This window comes from Rhinatrema bivittatum, chromosome 14 (assembly GCF_901001135.1).
Source record: "Rhinatrema bivittatum chromosome 14, aRhiBiv1.1, whole genome shotgun sequence".
In the NCBI taxonomy this organism is placed as follows: Eukaryota; Metazoa; Chordata; class Amphibia; order Gymnophiona; family Rhinatrematidae; genus Rhinatrema; species Rhinatrema bivittatum.
In genome coordinates this window covers 16,021,123-16,042,828 of record NC_042628.1, presented here as the reverse complement: position 1 = coordinate 16,042,828, position 21,706 = coordinate 16,021,123, and the positions used below count along the sequence as shown (strand labels likewise).

General features: G+C 45.0%; 1 protein-coding gene across 5 annotated transcripts in view; it reads left to right on the top strand.

Moving 5' to 3' along the window:
• Positions 1-21,706, top strand: part of TRRAP (transformation/transcription domain associated protein) — a 252,240-nt gene that overhangs the window by 38,213 nt on the left and 192,321 nt on the right. For 4 of the 5 annotated variants that reach the window (XM_029576431.1, XM_029576433.1, XM_029576429.1 and 1 more), the window contains exons 22-30: positions 477-628; positions 3,594-3,793; positions 9,207-9,424; positions 9,624-9,821; positions 12,353-12,382; positions 13,366-13,626; positions 17,783-17,944; positions 19,366-19,462; positions 20,551-20,672. In XM_029576431.1, coding sequence (XP_029432291.1) covers positions 477-628; positions 3,594-3,793; positions 9,207-9,424; positions 9,624-9,821; positions 12,353-12,382; positions 13,366-13,626; positions 17,783-17,944; positions 19,366-19,462; positions 20,551-20,672 — 1,440 coding nt within the window. The remainder of the gene's footprint in view (positions 1-476; positions 629-3,593; positions 3,794-9,206; positions 9,425-9,623; positions 9,822-12,352; positions 12,383-13,365; positions 13,627-17,782; positions 17,945-19,365; positions 19,463-20,550; positions 20,673-21,706) is intronic. The other variant, XM_029576432.1, reaches the window with a different exon arrangement.

The window sequence follows — 21,706 nt, the reverse complement described above, 5'->3', positions numbered from 1 at the left end:
CACTTGAGTGGTTTCCAGTGAGACCTTGATGATGAGAGAGCCTGCTTAGTTAATCCAGTAAATGAAAAGATAATTTTTTTTCCCCATCAGAACTGAAAAAAATGTCCATTTTATTCTAGCAAGGGGCTTTCAAAGGTCACTGTATCTACATAATCTCATATTAACTGTTTAAGCGTAGCTGATTGAATTTCATTTTACAATCAGATGAGCGATGAAATTTCTTATTTCATGCCCCCAAATGGATTTTCCATAAGGGTCACATTGATGAACATCTATCTGGCTGATGTGTGTCGACGTGGCTTTTGTGCTGGCAGTGGGTGAGTGTGTGCGGGGGGAGGCAGTCTGATTAGGATGCAACCCAACCTTTGGTTACACGTGCCTGGAGGATTATCTAAACTTGTTTCTGGGATCTGCATTAGGGCTGTAAAATCTTAAGCATTTAAATGTTGGTAGTTTGTTTCATTTGTCCCATTCAGGCCATCGAGACGGCTTTGGACTGCTTGAAGAGTGCAAATACTGAGCCCTACTATCGCCGGCAGGCCTGGGAGGTCATCAAGTGCTTCCTGGTGGCCATGATGAACTTGGATGATAATAAACATGCCTTGTATCAGCTGCTCGCACATCCCAAGTATGAAAACCATGTTTTTTTTACCGAAAAATGTATGCTATGCATTTCCTTTCCAGTTGACTTTTGTGTCAAATGGAAAGGAAATGACATTTTTTACTTAACACAAACGCCATCATGTTTGGCTCCCTCTCCTTAAGTATATTTGTACTTTCAAATTTTCGTTAAGGAAAACGAAGCAAAATGGTAGCACCGACCATTGGCTTTGTATAAATGCAGAAGTATTTTTGTATCGCACTGTCCGCCCTCACACATGAAAAGAGAGAAAATCGCCCTGCAAACTGCTCGTTTCCAACCGATTGATAGACCAGGACGCTTCCACTGCCCACCACCGAACTTGAGCCGTCAGTCTTTCGCAAACGGCCGTCCAATCCTTGAGGCTGGAGTCTTTGATATCGTTAACACCTTTTTATAGGCAAAGGAAGTATATGGTTTGTCCTGCATGATCATTGGCAGCAGGAATGCCACTAAATAATTCGGCCAGGAAATTAGCAGATTAAAAAGTTTCCTTTGTGGTGTAAATTAAATTTATTTACTGTCTCACTGCTGAGTCCTCTTTATTTCTCAGTGCTCTGGTACTTTTTCCCTGTGCTTTATGTATAGCAAATAAATTCAGTCTTTCTGTAGATACCTTTTTGTATGATGCCTCAAAACTGATTTTTTTTTTTATTGCCAACATAAACATTTGTTTGGTAAAAATAACTGTACAAAAGGCTTGAAGATATTTTGGTGAGAGAAAGGGGCAGTGACAGACATGCAAAAATCAAATTCCTCCTTAATGCAATTTAAATGGCCACAATGTAGTAGTAAAAGTCCATCAGTAGAATAAAATAGTCCCACAAGGTGAACAACAGAAGAGGTTTAGTTTTGTAAAAGTGCCAAAAAAAAGTTCTTTTTAAGCCTCTGCAGGGAACAATTTTCACGGCCAGAAAACGCCCATTTGAGGAGTTAAGCAGATGCACAAGTTACTCTTTATTTCATGAGAGCTGAATTTCTTCAGCGGACTCGTAAAAGACAGTGTAAGCCTTCACAGTTACAACTCGGCTTTTGCGATCTCTCCTAGTCCCAAAATCTCAAAATAATCTGGACTCTGCTGCCCTCTCCCTTCTCTGCCATTCTGGAAAGAACTAACCCTTTCAGTCTCTGCCTCTGAAAGCCTCACTGTCTTTCAGAGTTAACGTCACATTGTTCGCTTTTCTGATCCCACATTGCTTCCGTCTCCTGCCCTCTCTCACTCTCATTTCCTTCTTTCATCTTGGTGGGTGTCAGACATTTTCTTTATCGCTGCCCCCTCCCCATATGTCTGCAATGACCCTTCCGGTGCCTGTGCACGTCGGACTCTTCAGGTCAAACCCCCCAACCCCCTCCTCTGTTCCAGATGTTAAATGAAGATTTTGCATTTTCTGTATGAATGCATTGCTTTATAACATCCTCCATTATGGGTTATAAAGTGTCAGGGATACCTTTTATTTGAAAAGAAAGATGCATTTTATGGTCAAATTAAAATTCACTACAAATCTCAGTGGGACTTAGTTCCAGTTTGAACGTGGAGTTCTTGGAAGCTTAATACATAATGAATTTCTGGTGCCAGTTCTTATTTTCTTTGATCAGCTTCTTAAAATATTAAAACCTTGCCTCTTGCTTCTGCATGTTACTTTCTTGAAAGGTTACATGATTGAAACACAAGCACATGTCTGAGGCCATAGGAGCAACAATGTACTTAAAAATTACAAATCTGATTTTTATTCTACTAATGTGGATTTTGGTGTGTGGAAATCCAAGGGAGCAGTATACAATGGGGGGTGAGATCCTTGGGGGGGGGGGGGGGGTGCTGTGTGTGAGATCATATTTGATGTCAAGTTAGCAAAAGAATACGACACGACCAGAGGGATGCCAGGGAGAGAGATTACCAGTGAACCAAAGAAGGTGATTATGCCTCTGTGCAAGTTATTGGTGAGACCTCCATCTGTCCAGTTTGGGAGACCTCACCTCTGAAAAGATAGAATAGAGGCAGTCTGGAGAAGGGTTACCAAAATGATGCAAAGTTTGCATCAGAAGCCCTCTGAAATGAGACTTAAGGACCTAAATATGTTTACCTTAGAGAAGACGAGCAAGGTTGATGGAATAGAGACATTCACTTATCTTAAAGGTATAAAGAAGGCACAAGAAGTAAGTGTTTTTGAGTGGGTAGGAAGTTCTAGGTTAGGGATGGTGAACCCCAGTCCTTGAGTGCCATAAACGGGCCAGGTTTTCAGGATATCCACAATGAATATGCATGAGAGAGATTTGCATACAATGGAGGCATCCCTGTTCTAGGTCATGATAGGTTCAAAGGGAATGGGAGTATCAGAAAATATTTCTTCAGAGATAGGATGATAGATGCATGGAGCATCCTCTCTGGGGAGATGCTAGAGCCAAAACAGTAATGCTAACTGGGTTGATTTCCCTAGCCTGTGGATTTTGTAGCCCAGATGGCGATATTCTTCCTGCTGTAGAGTGTGTGGTACAAAGAGGTTTTTAAAGAACCTCTTGCAGATGTGGCAGTGCCAGCTGTTGTTGAGGTGACGTAGTTGATTAATAGCCCCTTGGCATTATCAAATCAAAATCAAATGTCTCTGTTTTAAGTTGGAAAAAAAAAAAAGTCTGACAGTATTGAAAATGCCAGGCTGTAATTGAATTCCATTCTGTTGCTGGTATACAAATTATTTGGAATATGTTTGTCCTCTTTTGAACTGTTGGCTTTAAATGTTCATGATGAAATTGAATCATCCATCATGTTTGAGTCCAGCACTTGACAAAATTAAAGTAGAGGAAATGAACTGGTTCAGGCCCTATCCAAACCTGGGAAGGGGATTTTGGGTAGAGCGAGAGAGAGCACAAATTATCAATAAAAGCCCGTGGTGGTTATGGTTGAGCTGCTTGCATGCTAGTCCAGACCTATGCTAATAGATTGAATTCCGTTTTGCAGCTTTACGGAGAAGTCCATACCCAGTGTAATTATTTCGCATCGGTATAAAGCTCAGGACACACCAGCCCGTAAAACGTTCGAGCAGGCTCTGACAGGGGCGTTCATGTCAGCCGTCATCAAAGATCTGCGGCCCAGCGCGCTGCCTTTTGTAGCCAGCCTAATCCGTCATTATACCATGGTCGCAGTGGCTCAGCAGTGTGGTGAGTACATACAGGATGATGGCCCAGAGCTGGAAAAATAAGGACTTGTGATCGAGAGAGGTCATGTTCAAAAGAAAAAACAGCAGTAAATCATTTTGAAATTTCGTTTGACCTGATGTCAGTATAGTTTATCATTTTTCAATGTTTGGATTATTTTTTTTTTTTTTAAATCCTGTTTTGTAAGCTCCTTCTTTTTCTTTTCCCATTCAGAGTATGGACAGTAAATTTAGCACAGTGGCCTGTACGTTTTCTGGGTTTTTATCCACATAGAGGTCAAGTGCTGTATCAACCTTCCGTTGCCAAGAGTGGGATGTTGCCATTGGCAGAGAAAAACTTGAGTTCCCTCATGCTGGGATGCTTCTCTTCAGTAACCTTCACTCCCAAGTCAAATTGATTTGAGGAGAAGGAGCTAGAGAGAGAAAATGTCACCAGTTTCCAATGTAGCAGCATATTAGAATAGGGAGCCAATCTTCTGCTCTTGGTCTGATGTCACTAGAATTTTAGCATGGAAATATCAAATTTGCGGCTAATGATCTGTCTTTTCCCTTGGAATTGGATGCAAGCTCTTACCTAAATGTGGACAGTAGAACATGGGAAAGGTTGTATCAGGTCATGGAGGAAAAGTCCAATTCTGCCACTGTGTCACACTACAGAGGTGGAGGCAAAGGTGATCTATGGAACGGTAACTCGTCCGGACCTTTGATACAGTACCTGTTCATACCCAGATCAGTTCAGACAAGTGGGTTTCGCATCCCTACCAGCAGAGGGAGGCAGAGAACAAAAGCTGTAGGCACTGCTTCATAACCTAGAGTGCCACCTGCAGTCCCTCAGTATTTCTCTGTCTCCAGCAGATGGTAGAGGTGAGAGAGACTGGGGGAAAAAAAAAATATCTTACAATTCAGGTTAGAAGAGACAAGAAGAGGTTGAAGAAGCTCCCTGAGATGTTAGGCATCTTCATGAGCCATTCCTCAAGTGAAGCCAGGCGAGTGGGGGGAGGGTTGGTGATCCCTGGCCTTTCTCAGTCTGCGTCACCTGGAGGGTCCGAAAGCCAGGGGACCTGGCTCTCTCACTCCCTTTGAAGCCTTCTCTTCTCCATCGGCCTGAGTAGGGAAGTATACCCTTTTTTTTTTCTGGGGATACCTTTTAATGACGCTGCTCCTTTTTAATAAAAAAAAAAAAAAAAAGCAAAGGCCGGTCGGGTGCTGTTCGTGAGTTGCGGCTAGCAGGAGGGAGAAGGATCGCACTTTGCCCGTCAGTGTCAGAGGTACGAGACTTTTATGGGCAGCGACTCAAGCCAAGTTGATGGAGTATGTGCAGTGCGTCCAGAGCGCAATCGGGCAGAGGCAGTGGGGTTGACATTGCAATGCAGGAGAGCCTGTAGGGGCCTGCGGATAGCATTGGAAGCACCTCAGTTCTGCAGCGCTGTGCATGGGCTGTGCCTCGGTTGGGGGGAGGGATCCTCCAGTGATGCAGCAGGCTTGGCGAGACTCGCACGTTCGGCAGGCCCGGTGCCAGAGGCTCCTGTGGGGGCTGCAAGTACCGCGCTTGGCAATGAGGTGCAATGCAGGAGGCAAACAGCTTTGGGGGAACCCAGGGATTCCCTTCTTCCACTGTCTCCCATGGTTCTGGATAATTCTTGGGACTCTGGTTCTGGAAGAGAGCCTGAGGGGGATGTGCCATTTGATGAGTTTGCAGATATGAAGGATTTTTTCAGCGAATTTTGTGCTGTTCCTTCATAAGGCCTATTTGGCAAAGAGGGGAGCAGGGGGAAGCATCCCCGGGCTTAGACTGGATCCGTCCGAGTGTTCAGGGTGGCTCTTGTGTCGCCTGGGACTCGGGGATACCTCAGGAGATGTGGACAGTGGTCTCAGACCTTGGGAGGACTTAGATGATCCCCTAGATGCTGGAGGTGATCCCGTGAAGGGTGATCCGGGTGCCATCCCAGGGATGGGCAAGGATGCAACTGACCCGGATGAAGTTCTGATTATGGAGAGGGATGACCCAAGGATTGTCTGTTTGTTCCAGAAGGAGGAGTTAAGACCTCTCATTCTGCAGGTCCAAACAGAGTTGGGGATTAAGATCACCCAGGAGGTCTTGGACAATGAGGGGGTGGACCCGGTCCTGGATGGGCTTCGGGGACCACCGAAGGCTTTTTCCCGTGCCCAAAAAGATAAGTTAGTGAACAGGGAGTGGAATACTCCAGAGGCTGGCTTGAAAGTAAGCAGGGCTATGGCAAAATTGTATCCGCTAATGGAGGAAACCTTTGAGCTGTTGAGGCTGCCTAAGGTTGATCCGTCGGTGTCAGCAATCACTAAGAAGACAGTCATTCCTGTAGCAAGTTCAGTGGCGATGAAGGATATTCAGGACAGAAAGCTAGAGATCCAGTTAAAAAGGATGTTTGAGGTTTCAGCTTTGAGTCTCCAGGCGGCCATTTGTGAGAACCTGATTCAACGGGCCTATTTGCGTTGGTACAGAAGGTACACGAGTCTGAGCATGCCGCAGTGGACAGTTCCAGGCAGGTGCCCCAGTTGGAGGCTGGGGTGGCCTAAGTGGCACTCTACGACTTAGTGCATACTTCGACCAGGAACATAGTCTTAGCAGTGGCGGCTCGAAGGCTCCTGTGGTTATGCAATTGGTCTGCGGATGTGTGGACCAAGTTGCAATTGTGTAATCTTCCTTTTAAGGAAAAGCTGCTGTTCGGAGAGGAACTGGAGAAGTTGCTGAAGCATTTAGGGGAGTCAAAAGGGAATAAGCTACCAGAGGACAAGAAGGCCATCAGAAAGACCTTTCCGCTCCATTCTTGATTTTGAGAGATGAGGCGGTTTTATTCTGGCAAGGGGGCTGCAGCCTCAGGGCAGAAGCAAACCTTGGGATGGCAGCAGTCCTTTCGGTGGGACAAAGAGGCGTAGTGTGGCTCTTCAAGCCCAGGAACTGTTTGCTTGGGCAAAGCGGTATCTGGAGGAGATAGCGACTTCGCATGTAGCCAGTGTGGACAATGTGCAGGTGGATTATCTCAGCAGACTACAGTTGGATACAGGGGAATGGAAGTTGTCGATAGTGGCTTTCAACCTTATTTGGGCCAGGTGGGGCTACCCACGGCTGGACGTAATGGTGACATGGACCGATGCCAAAGTGGCTCGCTCTTTCAGTTGCAGGAGAGAGGGGGTTGCTGAGGAATAGACACTCTGGTTCTTTCCTGGCCAATGAGGATCCTGCTGTACATCTTTCCTTCATGGCCTCTGGTAGGTCGAGTGTTGTGACATATAGAGAGACATCCAGGAAGGGTAGGGGTGGTAGCACCGGAGTGGCTGCGTTGCCCGTGGTTCGTGGATCTGGTTCGGCTCACTGTAGACGGTCCCATCTGATTGGCTCATCTGCCAGATTTACTGCAGCAAGGGTCTATCGTCTCAGATCGGGTGGATCACTTTTTGTCTCATGGCCTGGCTTTTGAGAGGCAATGTTTATGATTGAAGAGATACTTGGAGGCAGTTATTACCACTTTGCTGCAGGCCAGAAAACTGTCCACGTCTATGGCATATCTCCGGGTGTGGAGAGTGTTTGAGTACTGGTGTGTTGAACAAGGTCTGGATCCTTTGCAAGTGGATATTTTCCACAACTTGGCATTTTTACAGCAGGGCTAGACTAACGGACTGGCCTTTAATTAGCTTCACATTCAAGTGGCGGCCTTGGGTTGTCTCAGAGGTAAGCTGCATGGGAGAACCTTGGTGTCTCACTAGGACATGGTGTGTTTTCTGAAGGGGGTCAAACATTTGAGATCTCCAGGTTGGGTCCGACCTGGAGCTTGAGCTTGGTTCTGCGTGTGCTCTGTGAAGGTCCTTTTGAGCTGATGTGGAGAGCGACCCTGAAAGATCTTACCTTGAAGGTCGTCTTCCTGGTAGTGGTTTGTTCAGCAAGGTGGATATCGGAGTTGCAGGCTTTGTCCTATCGGGAGCCTTTCCTGCGGATTTTGGAGGATGGGGTATCATTGCATATGGTGCCCTCGCTTTTGCTGAAGATTGTTTCCTCTTTCCACCTTAACCAGATGGTGGAGCTTCCTGCTTTTCTGCACTGGGCTTTGGAGATGTCACAGTCTAGGGAGCTTCACTTGTTAAATGTGTGACTGATTCTATTACGCTTTCTGAAAGTCACTAATGACTTTTGGATCAACTGTTTGTCATGTTTGGTGGAGCAAAGAAGGCGTCTAAGGCCACTGTTGTTCGGTAGTTAAGGGAGGCTGTTTGCTCAGTCTATCTTTGAAGAGCCGGAAGGTGCCAGAAGGGTTGCGGGCGCATTCTGCTAGGGTGCAGGCAGCTTCCTGGGTGGAATGTCACTTGGGTTTCTACTCAGGAGGTCTGTAGGGCGGCAACCTGGTCTTCACTTCACACTTTCACTTGACATTACTGACTGGACGTCCTGGTGCTTGAAAAGACTGTGTTTGGCGAGAGGGTGTTGCGAGCGGCTCTTTCGGGTGCCCGCCCAGTGTAGGGGAGCTTGGGTACATCTCACTTGTTTGGACTGATCTGGGTATAAACAGGAAAGGAAAATTGGTTCTTACCTGCTAATTTTCATTCTTGTAATACCACAGATCAGTCCAGAGGCCCATCCCTGTGTTTTTCGAAAGACTTTTATGGACTCTGACTGCAATTACTGTGTGTATATCTTCAGAATGGTAGGGTCACAGGGGTTTTTCGGTTCCTTTGATGAAGAGGCTCGAGTTCAGGAAGAATCCAACCCTGGGTGCTCTGTTCGCCCAGGTTAGGGTAAATTGGTATTTTCACTCTGGTTTGTCTTGGGTACAGGTCAATACCGAGGGACTGCGGGTAGCACTCTCGGTTTTGTAGCAATGCCTGAAAAGTTTTTATTCTCTGCCTCCTTCTGCTGGTAGGGATGCAAAACCCACTTGTCTGGACTGATCTGTGATATTACAGGAACGGAAATTAGCAGGTAAGAACCAATTTTCCTATACCATAAAAAAACTTGCCTTTTGACTCAGAAGCTATGGTTGATATCAGATGGCCAGCTGGACTGCATCTTGTTGTTAAAACAATAAATAAGCTGTTTGGGGGGGGGGGGGGTCATTGTTTCATTATAGAAAACTGGCATTCTTATAAACCGCTCAGATTAGTGCGTTTCATAAAGATTGCAACACTATTAGGATGAACTGTTTTGTCGCAGAAATACGAAGACAGTAATGAAGAAATGAATGTTTTACCTGGAGTTTGCTAAAATGCGTTTAAACGTCAGATGCTGATGGGGGGGGGGGGGCTTGTCAGATGTAAACAAACAAGGCTGATTGCTTTGCTAGGCATTAAATGCCCCCTTTTTTTTTTTTTGTTTGCTAAAAAAAAAAAAAAAAAAATCAATTGTAATTCAATTCATTTTGTACAACTGCGTTTTCCACTACAATTCCCAGGGCCTTTCTTGCTGCAGTGCTATCAGGTTGGAAGTCAGCCCAGCACCGCTATGTTTCATAGTGAAGAAAATGGATCGAAGGGAATGGATCCACTGGTGCTTATTGATGCAATAGCCATCTGCATGGCCTATGAGGAGAAGGAGCTGTGTAAGATTGGCGAGGTGGCTCTAGCTGTCATATTTGATGTGGCCAGCATCATCCTGGGATCAAAAGAAAGGGTAATTTTTTCTAAACACAGAGTCACTTCCCTTACCAGTATTCTGTTTTTTTTTTTTTTTTACATTGTGTGGATTTCAGAAGCTGGGTTGCCTGTTGGGAAATCAAGCATGCAGTAGAACCGAGAGACAAGAGAAGGGGCCCTAACTAAATATTAAGGTTGTGTTTTCTTTTTTTTTTTTTTCTTTTTTTCCCCTCCAGGCCTGCCAGCTTCCGCTGTTCTCTTACATTGTGGAGCGGCTGTGCGCTTGCTGTTACGAGCAGGCCTGGTATGCTAAACTGGGTGGCGTGGTGTCCATTAAGTTCCTCATGGAACGTCTGCCTCTAATTTGGGTCCTTCAGAACCAACAGACTTTCCTCAAGGCTCTGCTTTTTGTGATGATGGATCTAACTGGAGAGGTATTTAATGTATGGATGATGGTGGCCAGTGCGTGGAATGTCTATTGATGCTCTTTCGTTTGATCTAGAGGGGGATGGGTTTGGGTGTTATGAAGATAAAAGGGCTAATGCCAGTAATTAAGAGCCTAACTTGGTGTGTGGCACATTTTATGCAAACGCCTCCGCACAAGTTGACCTTAACAAGCAGCACTGCCGTGGGAGCTCTGGCACTCTCTGGATCAGAGGGTTTTAGAGGTGGACAGAGAATGGTCATGGGGATCGAGAATAAAGTCAAGAAACTTATGTCACGTTGGAATCTAAGAGAGTTTCTGTAGGTGAATGACTAAGTCCACTGCCTATAGCAGTCTTGATTATTCAGTTTGAGATGGTATGTATTTCAATATGTTTAGATGTAACCTCATTAGGGTTAACTATTCAAAAGGCGCAGCTCTCACCATATAACAGGCATCGGACCCCCTGATGTATTTATGTCCAACTCACTTCATTAATTCCAAGTTTCGGAAATGTGTGACATCCCTTGCACAGCTGACTGTCGAGTGTAGGCTTTCCTCTGTGGTTGGGACTTCAGGTTTCCAAGCATACACGTTAGTTTAAGTGTATGCGTTCTTTTGTACATTTTGGGTGGTTATCAGTTTGCCTTAGTACTTACGATCACTGAATTGTGAAAGCAGGAAAGTCGGCTGAGATAGATCTTCCATCACCTACTCGCCTCCTTGTCCTCGCAATTTGGATTCAATGTCTTACGGGGCCGGGCACGCACAGCGTTCCTCGGGGGGGGGGGGGGGCGGGGGGGAAACGTAAGTGGGGGTCGAGGGAGGCAATAACGTAACATAATTGTTCAGGGGGGAAAAAAATAGTATCTGCAGAAAAAAAAAGCAGGAGGCAATCTGTGTGGGTATTATTTTCCCTAGCGGTTTTCAAGGGGAACGTACGCTTGCGCTCGGGGCCCCGTGGTCTCCTCCTGTGAAAATCCGGGTGCCCCCTTGCAGAATTGCTCGTTCCCCCCACGGAATCGTTGCGGGAGACCCGGGCCAGAGCAGGCAAGGTGATGGCGGCCTTCTGTCTGTCTTCTGATGCGATCCCGGCTCGCGTGCAGCACAGGGTCAGTAGAGCACCAAAACCAGAGTCCTTCCACTTTGCTGCTGTGCCCCAAATACCCGACTTTGTGCAGTTCAAAATATAAGACTGGCCCCTGTCTGAAGAGGACCATCATGTCCTCAGGTGTTGCACTGCCGCTCTGTCTCTCCTACCGATGGGAGGGTGAGTGAACCGATGAGGGTAAGGGTGCCAGGAGAGTGATTGGGGGGCAAGAGTGAGTGAGGGGATCTTGAGGGGTGAGTGAATAAGAGATGCAGGGGGGTAAGAGAGTGATGGGTGTGGGAAAGTGCAGGGGGGCAATAGTGAATGAGAGGTTTGGGGGAGAGAGGGGATACGGAAGAAGGAGAGAGTGAGTGAGAGATGTGAGGGAGAGTGATTAAGGGGGTAAGCATATGTGAGAGGATCTGAGAGGTGCAGAAGGCAAGATTGGGAATGGGGAGAGGGAGTGGGTGAGGAGATCAGAGATGCTGTGGAGCGTGAGTGAGGGATTTGGGAGGGGGCAAGAGAAGAGGGGATCGATTTGCCGTGGGAGAGCGAGTGAGGAGGTTGGAGGGCCTGTGCAGCATGAATGAAGAAATCGGGGCGTGAGCGTGTGTGTGTGTGGAAGGGATTGGAGAAGGGCTTAGGGGTGTGAGTGAGGGGCTTGACGGGAGTACGAGTGAGATAAAGAATCTGCGTCAGGTTGGAGGGGAGGGGAATGGTTTGAGTGGATCACCATTCCTTCCTCTCTTCCCCCTAATACCCCCATCCTCTATCCTCCCTGAGATCCCTTCCCCTCCTTCCTCCCCTAGCACAAATTAGTAAGATCCCAAATTAATGAACTGGATGCAGAAATGTGAGAAAATGATTGTATTTTTATAACGTAAGGTTTACATTTCAATATGCAAATATATGTAAAATTATGCAAATCGCCACGGAATTTTCTAACTCTTGCCGCAGGGTCTGCTCTTCATACTTTCCCTTTGAGAACGGGTGCAAACTCCGAGCCTGGATAGTTCTGAAAATTGCATTTTCCCTCCTGCCCCTTGCACCCCCAAAAACGTATACATACACACATTCCTTTAGCTTGCCGATTTTCCAGACTACAAATAGATCCCCACTTACTTTAATCTTGAGGCTAGTATTTTGCAATCCTTTTGATGTATTTCAGGACACTGGGGCAGAAAATGGCAAATAGCTGAAGCTTTTTTTCAGGAGAGAGGGAGAATCTGGGGGGGCCTACCCTGGGAGTGTGTCTGTCTGTCTGTGTCTGTTTTGTACCCCCTGGTGTTTAGATAGTTTGCAGTCTTCAGCGTGGCTTTGTCAAGCGTTTAGCTCTCGCACCGTGCGGCTAGCTAGAACAGGTTGGTTTGTGTGTATAATGCACTGGAAAAAAAGGGGGTGGCTGATCTTATGTCATTCAAGGTCAATAATCAACTTTTTTTTTACTTCAGGTTTCAATTGAATTAGGTGAAAACTTCAAGGTGCATAGCCATTTTATTCATTCAACAGAAATGTAATTAAATTGCTGTGTCTGTGATTGTGAATGGGCGGGGGGGGGGGGGGAGGGAAAGGTTGTTCCATAGTTTTTAATTTTCTTGGATCCGTTTTAGCGCATTTCTTAGAAAAACCTGCATATCTTCTATCCACAAATAAGCCCCCATATGCGATGTCCGCTAGAAAGTGCTTTCTTAAAGTAAATATAGCCTCCAGCACTACTGTTGGTACAAAGTGCAGCGGGTACTCCTAGAAGGACCCCCCTACCTTTCTGAATAAGCAATGAACAAGTGGGGAACCTTGGGACGAAACAGCCTTTGTAGAATTTATGTATTTATTTTTTTAATCTATTAAAAATGTGTGACTGTTGAACTCATCATTCGAAGAGAAGGTGAACGAGCCGCAGCCAAGTCCTGCTTTGGATGAATTGCATGTTGGGTTTTAATGCACAAGCGTTTCGTGGTTTCCGGTTGTTTTGCCCTTTCGATTTCAGTGCATTTTGTTTTAGGCACAGCGCTTTTTTAAGTCGTGCGCATTGCTGTCTTGATATTCAGTTAATATCACTTGCTATACTTGGCAGTGGTTAAACTGGCAAAATTGAACGCCGCTGCTGCTGCTGCTCTGACGTAGCCTTAGTTTAAAAAAAAAAAAAAAAGTTAAGAGCTTGTATGCCCAGACCTGCTTTCCAGCAATGCCCTGCCCGCAGACGATAACGTAAAGCTTTAAAAATATTGTCAGCCTACGAATATCCAGCAAAATATGAATTTGTCTATTAGCAGCATGCTACTTTTTTTTCTAAAGGCCAAAGAAGTCCTGCGTAAGAGGGAGCCACTGTGTTTTTATAAGTCATGGGTGCAGTGGTATTGAATGAATTCAGCTCGCTATGTTTGCTGACAAATCACGGCTGAACTTTGTTGCCTCTGCAAATGGACTTCTGAGGAGCATTACTATAGCCCCTTTCGACTCTTAGGTTTCCAACGGCGCCGTTGCCATGGCCAAGACCACTTTGGAGCAGCTTCTGATCAGATGCGCGACCCCGCTGAAGGACGAGGATAAGATGGAGGAGATCCTGCCGGCGCAGGAGAAGTCTTTCCACCACGTGACCCACGACCTGGTGCGAGAAGTGACCTCCCCCAATTCCACAGTGAGGAAGCAGGCGATGCATTCCTTGCAGGTGCTGGCGCAGGTCACGGGGAAGACCGTCACGGTCATAATGGAACCTCATAAAGAGGTAAGGTTTCATCGGGGGGGGGGAAGGGAGGGGGGTAGTGACCTAGAATTTTGGCTCAGACCACTCCAGCTTAGTTGGTCATTTGCAATGACTTGACCATGCTATGAGAGAAAAAAATCCTTCATCTGCTTGACTGTTGGAATTGTGACCAGAATCGACAACCCTGACCGGCTTATCTCCCCACCCAGCGTTTCTCCTTTGCACGCCCTAGCCTGTAAACAGCGCTGCAGAGAATAGGGGTCTGTTACGATGAAACCCTATCTGTGGCCTCCAAATGGACTGTACTGTATTGTAGATTGCTCAGAGTTTGGGTTGGGTTTTTTTTTTTTAGCCAGGAGAAGCAATTGCTTAAATGTGCAAATTGAATTTCTTGGGTTGGCTGCAGACATTTTAATTTAAAAGGATTTTTTAAATAATAAAAAAAACAAAACATCAATAAAATAGTAAATGTCTTACTTGTTTAAAAAAAAAAAAAAAAAAGCACAAATGCAATGAAATATAATCACAAGTATGCTAAACTTACACTTGCAGTATCATAAAAATGAATTAATGGCTTTGTCACCCTCGCACATTGAATTACTTACCATTCAGTCACAGGCATTCGTTTCAGCTTTTCGTCTCATGAATCTGTCCAGCACTGTCCAGTAACTTCCAGCTCTTGCTTGTGGGAAAGTCCTTGGCCTTCATTTCGTTTTGCATGCGCTGGAATAGGATTGTTCTGCGCTTAGCTGGTGATGGAGCCGAGCCGAGTGAGGCAGAGGGGAGTGAGTTGCATTATTAGCTGGAGAGGCCCAGCCGAATGAGCCAATCAACAGTGGGAGGTGGAGCAGCTTCGGCCTGCTGGGCCACACCTTCTCCCTGCTCCATGGGGCCGACCGGTGCGGGCCTGGCCAAGAGGGTGAAGGGGAAGGGTTGTAAAATGCTCTGTTGATCAGATTTGCACCATGGTTTAAGACATCCGTGAAGACAAATTAGTTTGAAACTTGATTTAAATAAGTGAGTTAAATCGCCTTGCCTTAAACTCAGTCCACCTCGCTCCCACGTGGACCTTTGCCTTATAGTGCACCTGCATTCTTACATTTAAACATAAGGCTGACTTTACCTGTGCACAAAAGGCACAATTATTAATTATCCCTTTGGAAAATGGAACCAATCCTAGGCTATTGGAACTGGGAATTTTTATTTTTCCGGCTGCAAAAATGTTTTCTTTACCCTTGTTAAAATCTCTAGACCCTTACCCAGAAATATAGCTTATACGAAGGGAAATTTCATATATGGTAATTGTACTGAGACCGTGTCAGCAGGAAAAAAAAATCCAAGTAGAGAGAAATGAACCAGTTGGATAAAACAATTTGTTTAAGAATGATGTGTGTGTGTGTGTGTGTGTGTGAGAGAGAAGTTGAAGCTAAGATGTGGTGTAATGCTGTAGCCATTCTGTTTAAATTCAAGATTTTTTCCCTATCAGGCAGGGCTGAATTAGCCATATCTTATATTCTAGGCAAGTTACAATCCACATACATAAAATATAAACTTATAATAACAAACAATGAATATCTCTAAATCTCTGCTATTCTCATGCTGCTGTCTTGGTCAATAAATGTTCCACAGTTAGGTTTAATCCATTTTTTATAGCTATACAGACTGAGATACCTGTTTATGTCTCTGTGCTTTGTATGAAATATGCTCATATTTTTCTGTGCTCGTACATCATTGCATACTAATTAGCTTAGCAAAATGTGTTTGGGTTTTTTTTTTTGTTTTGTTTTGTTTTTGTGTGTTAATGTGCCAGGGTGAGATTTTAACCTTGTCATTTTTTCATCTAGAAAAAGACCTTCCTGAACATACCCAGATCAGTCCAGACAGGTGGGTTTATGCATCCCTACCAGCAGAGGGAGGCAGAGAACAAAACTTTGAGGCACTGCTACAAAACCGAGGAGTACCACCTGCAGTCCCTCGGTATTTCTCTGTCTCCAGCAGGTGGTAGAGGTGCAAAAATCTGCAGTTCTGACCGAAAGATGGGAGTTTGGATGTTAGACGTTGAAGCAGCTCCTCGAGGTGTTAGGTTCCTTTGTGGGCCATCCCTTGAGTGGAGCTGGGCGAATGGGGGGGGGGGGGGGTTGGATACCCCTGGCTGTGCTAGCCCATGGTACCAGAGACCTTGATAGCTGGGGGACTGGCTGTCTCTGTAGTCTCCTCCTGCCAACCGTTGCCTTAATAAAGGGAAGTAACCGTTTTGTTCTTCTGATTAGCTTTGTTTTAAGTTTGTTTAAAATTTAAAAAAAAAAAAAAAAAAAAAAGTGGAAGTGAAGAGAGTGTCGACGGTGCGTGACAGCCAGATTTGGTTGGTGACGCAGAGGACTGCAGGAGGAGGAAGGGCCAGTGCTGCAATTTGATTTTCTCCCAGTGGGGAAACTTAGGCCGTGCGGCTTGATTTTTTTGGTGCGTTGCTCGGCTTGCCGTGGCTCCCACGCACACTGCTTGTGAGTGCACAGTGCCGAAGAGCTACGTTTTTGGCTAAGCGGCGGTACGGCCGCCAGGTGCCACAGCGGCGAAGCCACATGTGGCAGCAGGCAGGGCCTTCGGGCTCTGGTCGGCCCAACTTGTTTCCTGCTTCCTCTGCCCAGGCTGTGCTTCAGGAGCGGAGGGATCCTCCGCGAGGGGGGGAGGTCAAAGTCGAGGAAGGTTTCCTGCGACGGTAGTACAGAGGGGGGGCCTCCCCTTTACCCGGGCCTGCAGAGGATTGTGATCTGGGGGGGGGGTTCTGGGTTGGGGCACTGGCGATTCTCCTCCTCTCTCTCCTGTGGTGCAGAATGCTGAGGGTGACCAGGAGGAGGGAGCAGATTCGGGGGACAGCTTCCTCCCACAGGGGACGGACGGTCTGGAGGATTTCTCCCCGGAGTTTGTCCTGTTACTCCACAAGGCCTTCATGGCTAGGAAAGGGGTGCAGAGATCTAGGGTGCGTTGTTGTGGCTTTGCCCAAAAGACTGAGGATGGCATCTCTGGGCGGTTCTGGGGATTTATTGAAGCGCTGAAGACTCCAGGGACCTGGATGGTTCGGACGAGATGCCGGATCCTGTCGCCACAGGGAGCAGATCCAAACGGGGAACCCAATGGGGGTTCAGCTGCCTGATCCTGATTTGAATAAAAATGATCCGGATCTCGATGAGACCGTACCGGAGGGGGATGACCCTTGGGTGGTCCGGCTATTTAGGAAAGAGAAGCTGCGGCCTCTCATTCCACGTTGTGGTCTTTGATACATACTTTCACCAAACATTACCGTTTGGATGTTGGAGCGCAGGAGGATGCGTCTTTTGGTGAGAGTGTGTTAAGAGCGGATCTTTCGGATGCCCGCCCGGTATAGGAGTGATTGGGTACATTCTACTTGTCTGGGTCTGATCTGGGTATGTTCAGAAAAGGAACCTGCTAATTTTCTTTCTTGTAATACCACAGATCAGTCCAGAGACCCAACCATTGTTGCGGCCGGAAGCCTGAATTTCCTGGTGAAGGATAGCCAGTGTACATCAGGTGCCTTTTTTTGTCACATGGTTAAAAAGAAAAAAGTTGTATTTCCTTTTCTGAGTAAGTGGTTAGGGTGGGAATGGGGTCTGCCTTTTAGCTTGGGTACAAGTCAATACTGAGGGACTGCAGGTGGCACTCTCGGTTATGTAGCAGTGTCCCAAAGTTTTGTTCTCTGCCTCCATCTGCTGATAGGGATGCATAAACCCACTTGTCTGGACTGATCTATAGTATTACAGGAACGAAAATTAGCAGGTAAGAGACAATTTTCCTACGGTATGTTACAGCCAAGATGTAAGGAGCCTTTTAGCTTATTGAATGTAGTATTTCCCAACTGAAGCCTGCCGGAAGAAATCCTGTGTTCAGAAACAAGGTGCAGTAAGATACCATAGACTGGGCTTGCACACATTGTGCTTTGGATTGCATTGTCTCTTTTTTTTTTTTTTTTTTTTTTTTTTTTAACCATTCTTTCACTGCGGCAAATCTAAGGAAGCTCTTAGGAGGCAGACAGGATGAATTGAGTTGGTATAGGAGTATTAATTAGTTTGCTGTTAGCTTCGCAACCTCTCTCTCTCTCTGTGCCTAAATAGAATAATGAGTGATAAAATGTAAGACGCGTTTACCTTTTATTCCGCTTCAGGTCTTGCAAGACATGGTGCCACCTAAAAAGCACTTGCTGCGACACCAGCCTGCTAATGCTCAGATCGGCCTGATGGAAGGAAACACGTTCTGTACGACTCTGCAGCCCAGGCTCTTCACCATGGATCTGAACGTCATGGAACACAAGGTTTTCTACACTGAGGTATTCAGCCTTTTTTTTTTTTTTTGGCGCTAAATGCATAACTTCTCTCCATGCTGCAACTGCTCCTGTTGCAATGTTATCTAATAATAATAATAATTGGGTTTTCAGCCCAACTTCAGCTTTTGCTAAATTCCTTCTCACGTTTTCCCCTATCTTTCTGGCTCTCCGCCCTTTTTGTAGATTTTGGTATCGTCGTCTTTTTGCCGAAGATATCGAAATCTGCAACAGGGCGGGCAGCTGGTAAAGTGTGGAAAACACGAGAAGGGATCTAGCGAAGCTTGAGGGGAATGGTCTTGCGTCTGGCAGCTAAGATTCAGTGCAAAAAAAAAAAAAAGCAAAGTTATGCAGTTAGGATGCAAAATCCCAAAGGAGAGTGGTGCTGCATGGGAAATGAAAATCTTCTAAGCATGAAAGAAGAGAAGCAGGATCTGAGAGTGATTGCATCTGTTGGTCTTAGGCGTCGCCAGACAGGTGGATAAGGCAATGACAGAAGTCAGAGAGATGGTCAGCAGAAAAAAAGGAGGTGACGTTGCTTCTGTAGAAGTCCCTGGGGAGTCCTCGTTTGGCGTTCTTGTCTTGAAAAGGTTCTCCATAGGGTGTCATTACTTTGTCTCTCACTTTTCTGGAATTGCTTATGCCAGGAATGGATAACTAAATTGTACATTAAAAATATGGGCGGTCTATATTCAGATACAGATAAACTTATCTGGCTAACTTTGAAGGCATATTCAATAGTGCAGCCAACCTATTGAATATAGCTGGCTAAATTATCTGTCTAACTCCGAATATAAGAGTTTGCTGGTTAACTCAGCTCTTCCCAGTTACACCCCCAGAATACTCCCAACTTATTCGGCTAGAATTTAGCTGGGTACGGGCCCAAATATTAATTTATCCGGCTATTTTCTGAATTAGCCGGCTAAATGCTTTTGAATATGGACCTCGTGGATTTATACAGTGTTTTTCACCTTACCATTTTAGAAAGGGGGATTTGAACTTGCATCCCAGGACGTCTGTGTCGTAAATCAGTTCTTTAACCTCTAGAGCGCATCATTCTCTTCGTGCCACCCCCTTCTCATGCTTAAGAGCGTGAATAAACCTCTGTGCATAAATGCGTTAGCAGTTTCTTTGTGGAGAAAAGATGTGTAGCTAAGGCAGCATCTAGTTACTGAACAGTTCTTGTCTCAGAATCCCTCCTGATCCTGTGGTTCTTGCATGAAATGAATGCTGGCTGACACTTTTGGTCTGCAGATCACATGGGTGTTTTATTGTCTGATTCACAGCTGCATGATCTTTTTAACAAATCGGAATGCTTTTTACTTCTCTTTTTTTTTATCTGTACTATTTCACATTTGAAGGATGTGTACGTAATTTAAAAAATCGTTGATCTTTGGTTTGTTTTTTTTCTTTTATTAAAATTTTAGCTTTTGAACTTATGTGAAACTGAAGATGTTGCACTGATGAAACTACCTTGCTATAAAAGTCTTCCTTCCCTTGTACCTCTACGAATCGCAGCATTAAGTAAGTTCTGCCGTGCCATTGGCATGCCCTAATAATTCAGTTAACCTATGGGCTTTAGTCTGAAGAATCTGTGCAAGTCCAGCTGTATAATTATTTACATGTATGCATGTAGCAGAATTGCAGAACATGAAAATATAAAGACTTTTAAGGCTGAAATTTGAACATCAAGCTTGTGTCATCAGTGATGTAACCCTTTTTGTTAAATAAGAACATAAGAAAATACCAGGCTGGGCCAGACCAAAGGTCCATCAAGCCCAGCATCCTGTCTACGACAGCGGTCAATTCAGATCACAAGTACTTGGCAGCAGATATGACAGAGGTCTAAAAATCATGAGCGGCATGGAATGATTATTTATTTATTTTAAAACTTTTCTATACCGTCGTTAAGTTAGATAACCATCACAACGGCTTACAGAAGGGCACGATAACGAAAAATATGGGTGGTATAGATTACAAATTAATCGTGTGCCGTCATAGTACGGTAACAATTTAAAATAATAAACTAAGTGTGTAAGTTAATCCTGTTTGTTAGGAACATATTAGGCGGTTTGATTTTAACATTAATATGCTTTTGTAGGTTAAAAATAACAACTTCTAGCTTGGTGCAACCCTTTCAAATAATACTAGGAGTAGGGGACACTCCATGAAACTAATAGGTAGCACATTTAAAAGAAATTATTTTTTTCTCTCAGCACACAATTAAATTGTGGAATTTGTTGCCTGATGATGTGGTAAAAGCAGTTTGCATAGCTGGGTTTAAAAAGGGTCTGGAGAAGTTGCTGGAATTTATAAAACACCATTAGCCTAGTAGACTTGGTAAAGTCACCGCTTATCCCTGGTTCCATGCCACTCATGATTTTTAAACCTCTGTCATATCTGCTGCCAGGTGAAGAGCCCTAACCTGTTCAGCCTTTCCTCCATAAATGAGCCATTCCATCCCCTTTACCATTTTTAACTTTCAAAAACAGCTTCCCTGATTTTTATTGTTTTAATGACAGTGTCACCCCTGTTTTCTGAGAAACAGTAGAATACGTCTGTCAGATTTTTCATAGCTAACAGAGGAATAACAACAACCTCCGATTTTGCAGATGCCTTAGCTGCATGTAATTACTTGCCTCAGTCCAGAGAGAAAATCATCGCTGCCCTCTTCAAAGCGCTTAACTCCACAAATAATGAACTTCAAGAAGCAGGAGAGGCATGCATGAGAAAGGTTGGTGGAGGAAGTTGCCATGCTTGTACCGATGCATTGTTAGAAGTCAGGTAAAAAAAAGGGAGCTGGCCTGTACCTGTAAGAGTGAACCACTGATAGAGGGCCTAATATACCATTCTTAATAGAATCTGATGGCAGATAAAGACTTAAGGTCCTTCTAGTTTGCCCAATTTACTTCTTGGTGCAATACCATCCACCCCAGTTGATTCCTGACTTTCCCTTCGCTTTGTAGCAACTAGGGATTCCCCGAATTTATCCCCATGCTTTCCTGACATAAAGTTACCCTGACTAGGGAGATACTAATCTATGGAAGATTACAAGTTAGGACAAGCAGTTGTATCAGTTTTGTCTTTATCTCACAGTCCGGTATAGGCAAACTTCCCTGTAACTGGATATTGTATTGACACTGTATGGCCCAACTGAAAAGATATGGAGTACATGAGTTTCCCAGACAGAATGGGGTGCTGCCTTCCAGATAAAAATGGTTGTCGGGATGAAAGCTGCCTGTCACATCGGAAGAAGCACAGAAGTTCTTGTACTAAAAATATACTAGCCTGCAAGGAGTATAATGTTAATTAGCGTGTTTGGTTTTTGTTTTACTGTTTTTAGTGATTTATAGAATTGATTTTATGTCTGTTTTAATGTAATTGTTTTTGTTTGCTTTTATTGCTTTTTGTAACTGCTTTGATGCTACCGATGGAATTGCGGTGTATCAATAAGGAATCCTGTTTTTCTCTAGAGTTCTGTCTTGATAGTGGATCTCATTTTATGGGGCGTCAAGGGAAATAATGGTTAAATGAAATTTCCTGAGTTTGTAAGTTTCACTTTAGTAAGCATTTACTTTGGTGCCAGTTTAACTCTTTCTGGAAGGCTTGGTATTTCATTGAAAGGAAGGTCAGCGTTGAAATGCCCGTCGTGGGTCTGCAAATGCTGGTAAATGAAGAGGAGCACACGGTGGCGTCATGTTTTCCATTAGGGATGCGCATTCGTTGGTTGATTTTTCATTCGTTTCAGCGGAACGTGCGTATCTCACA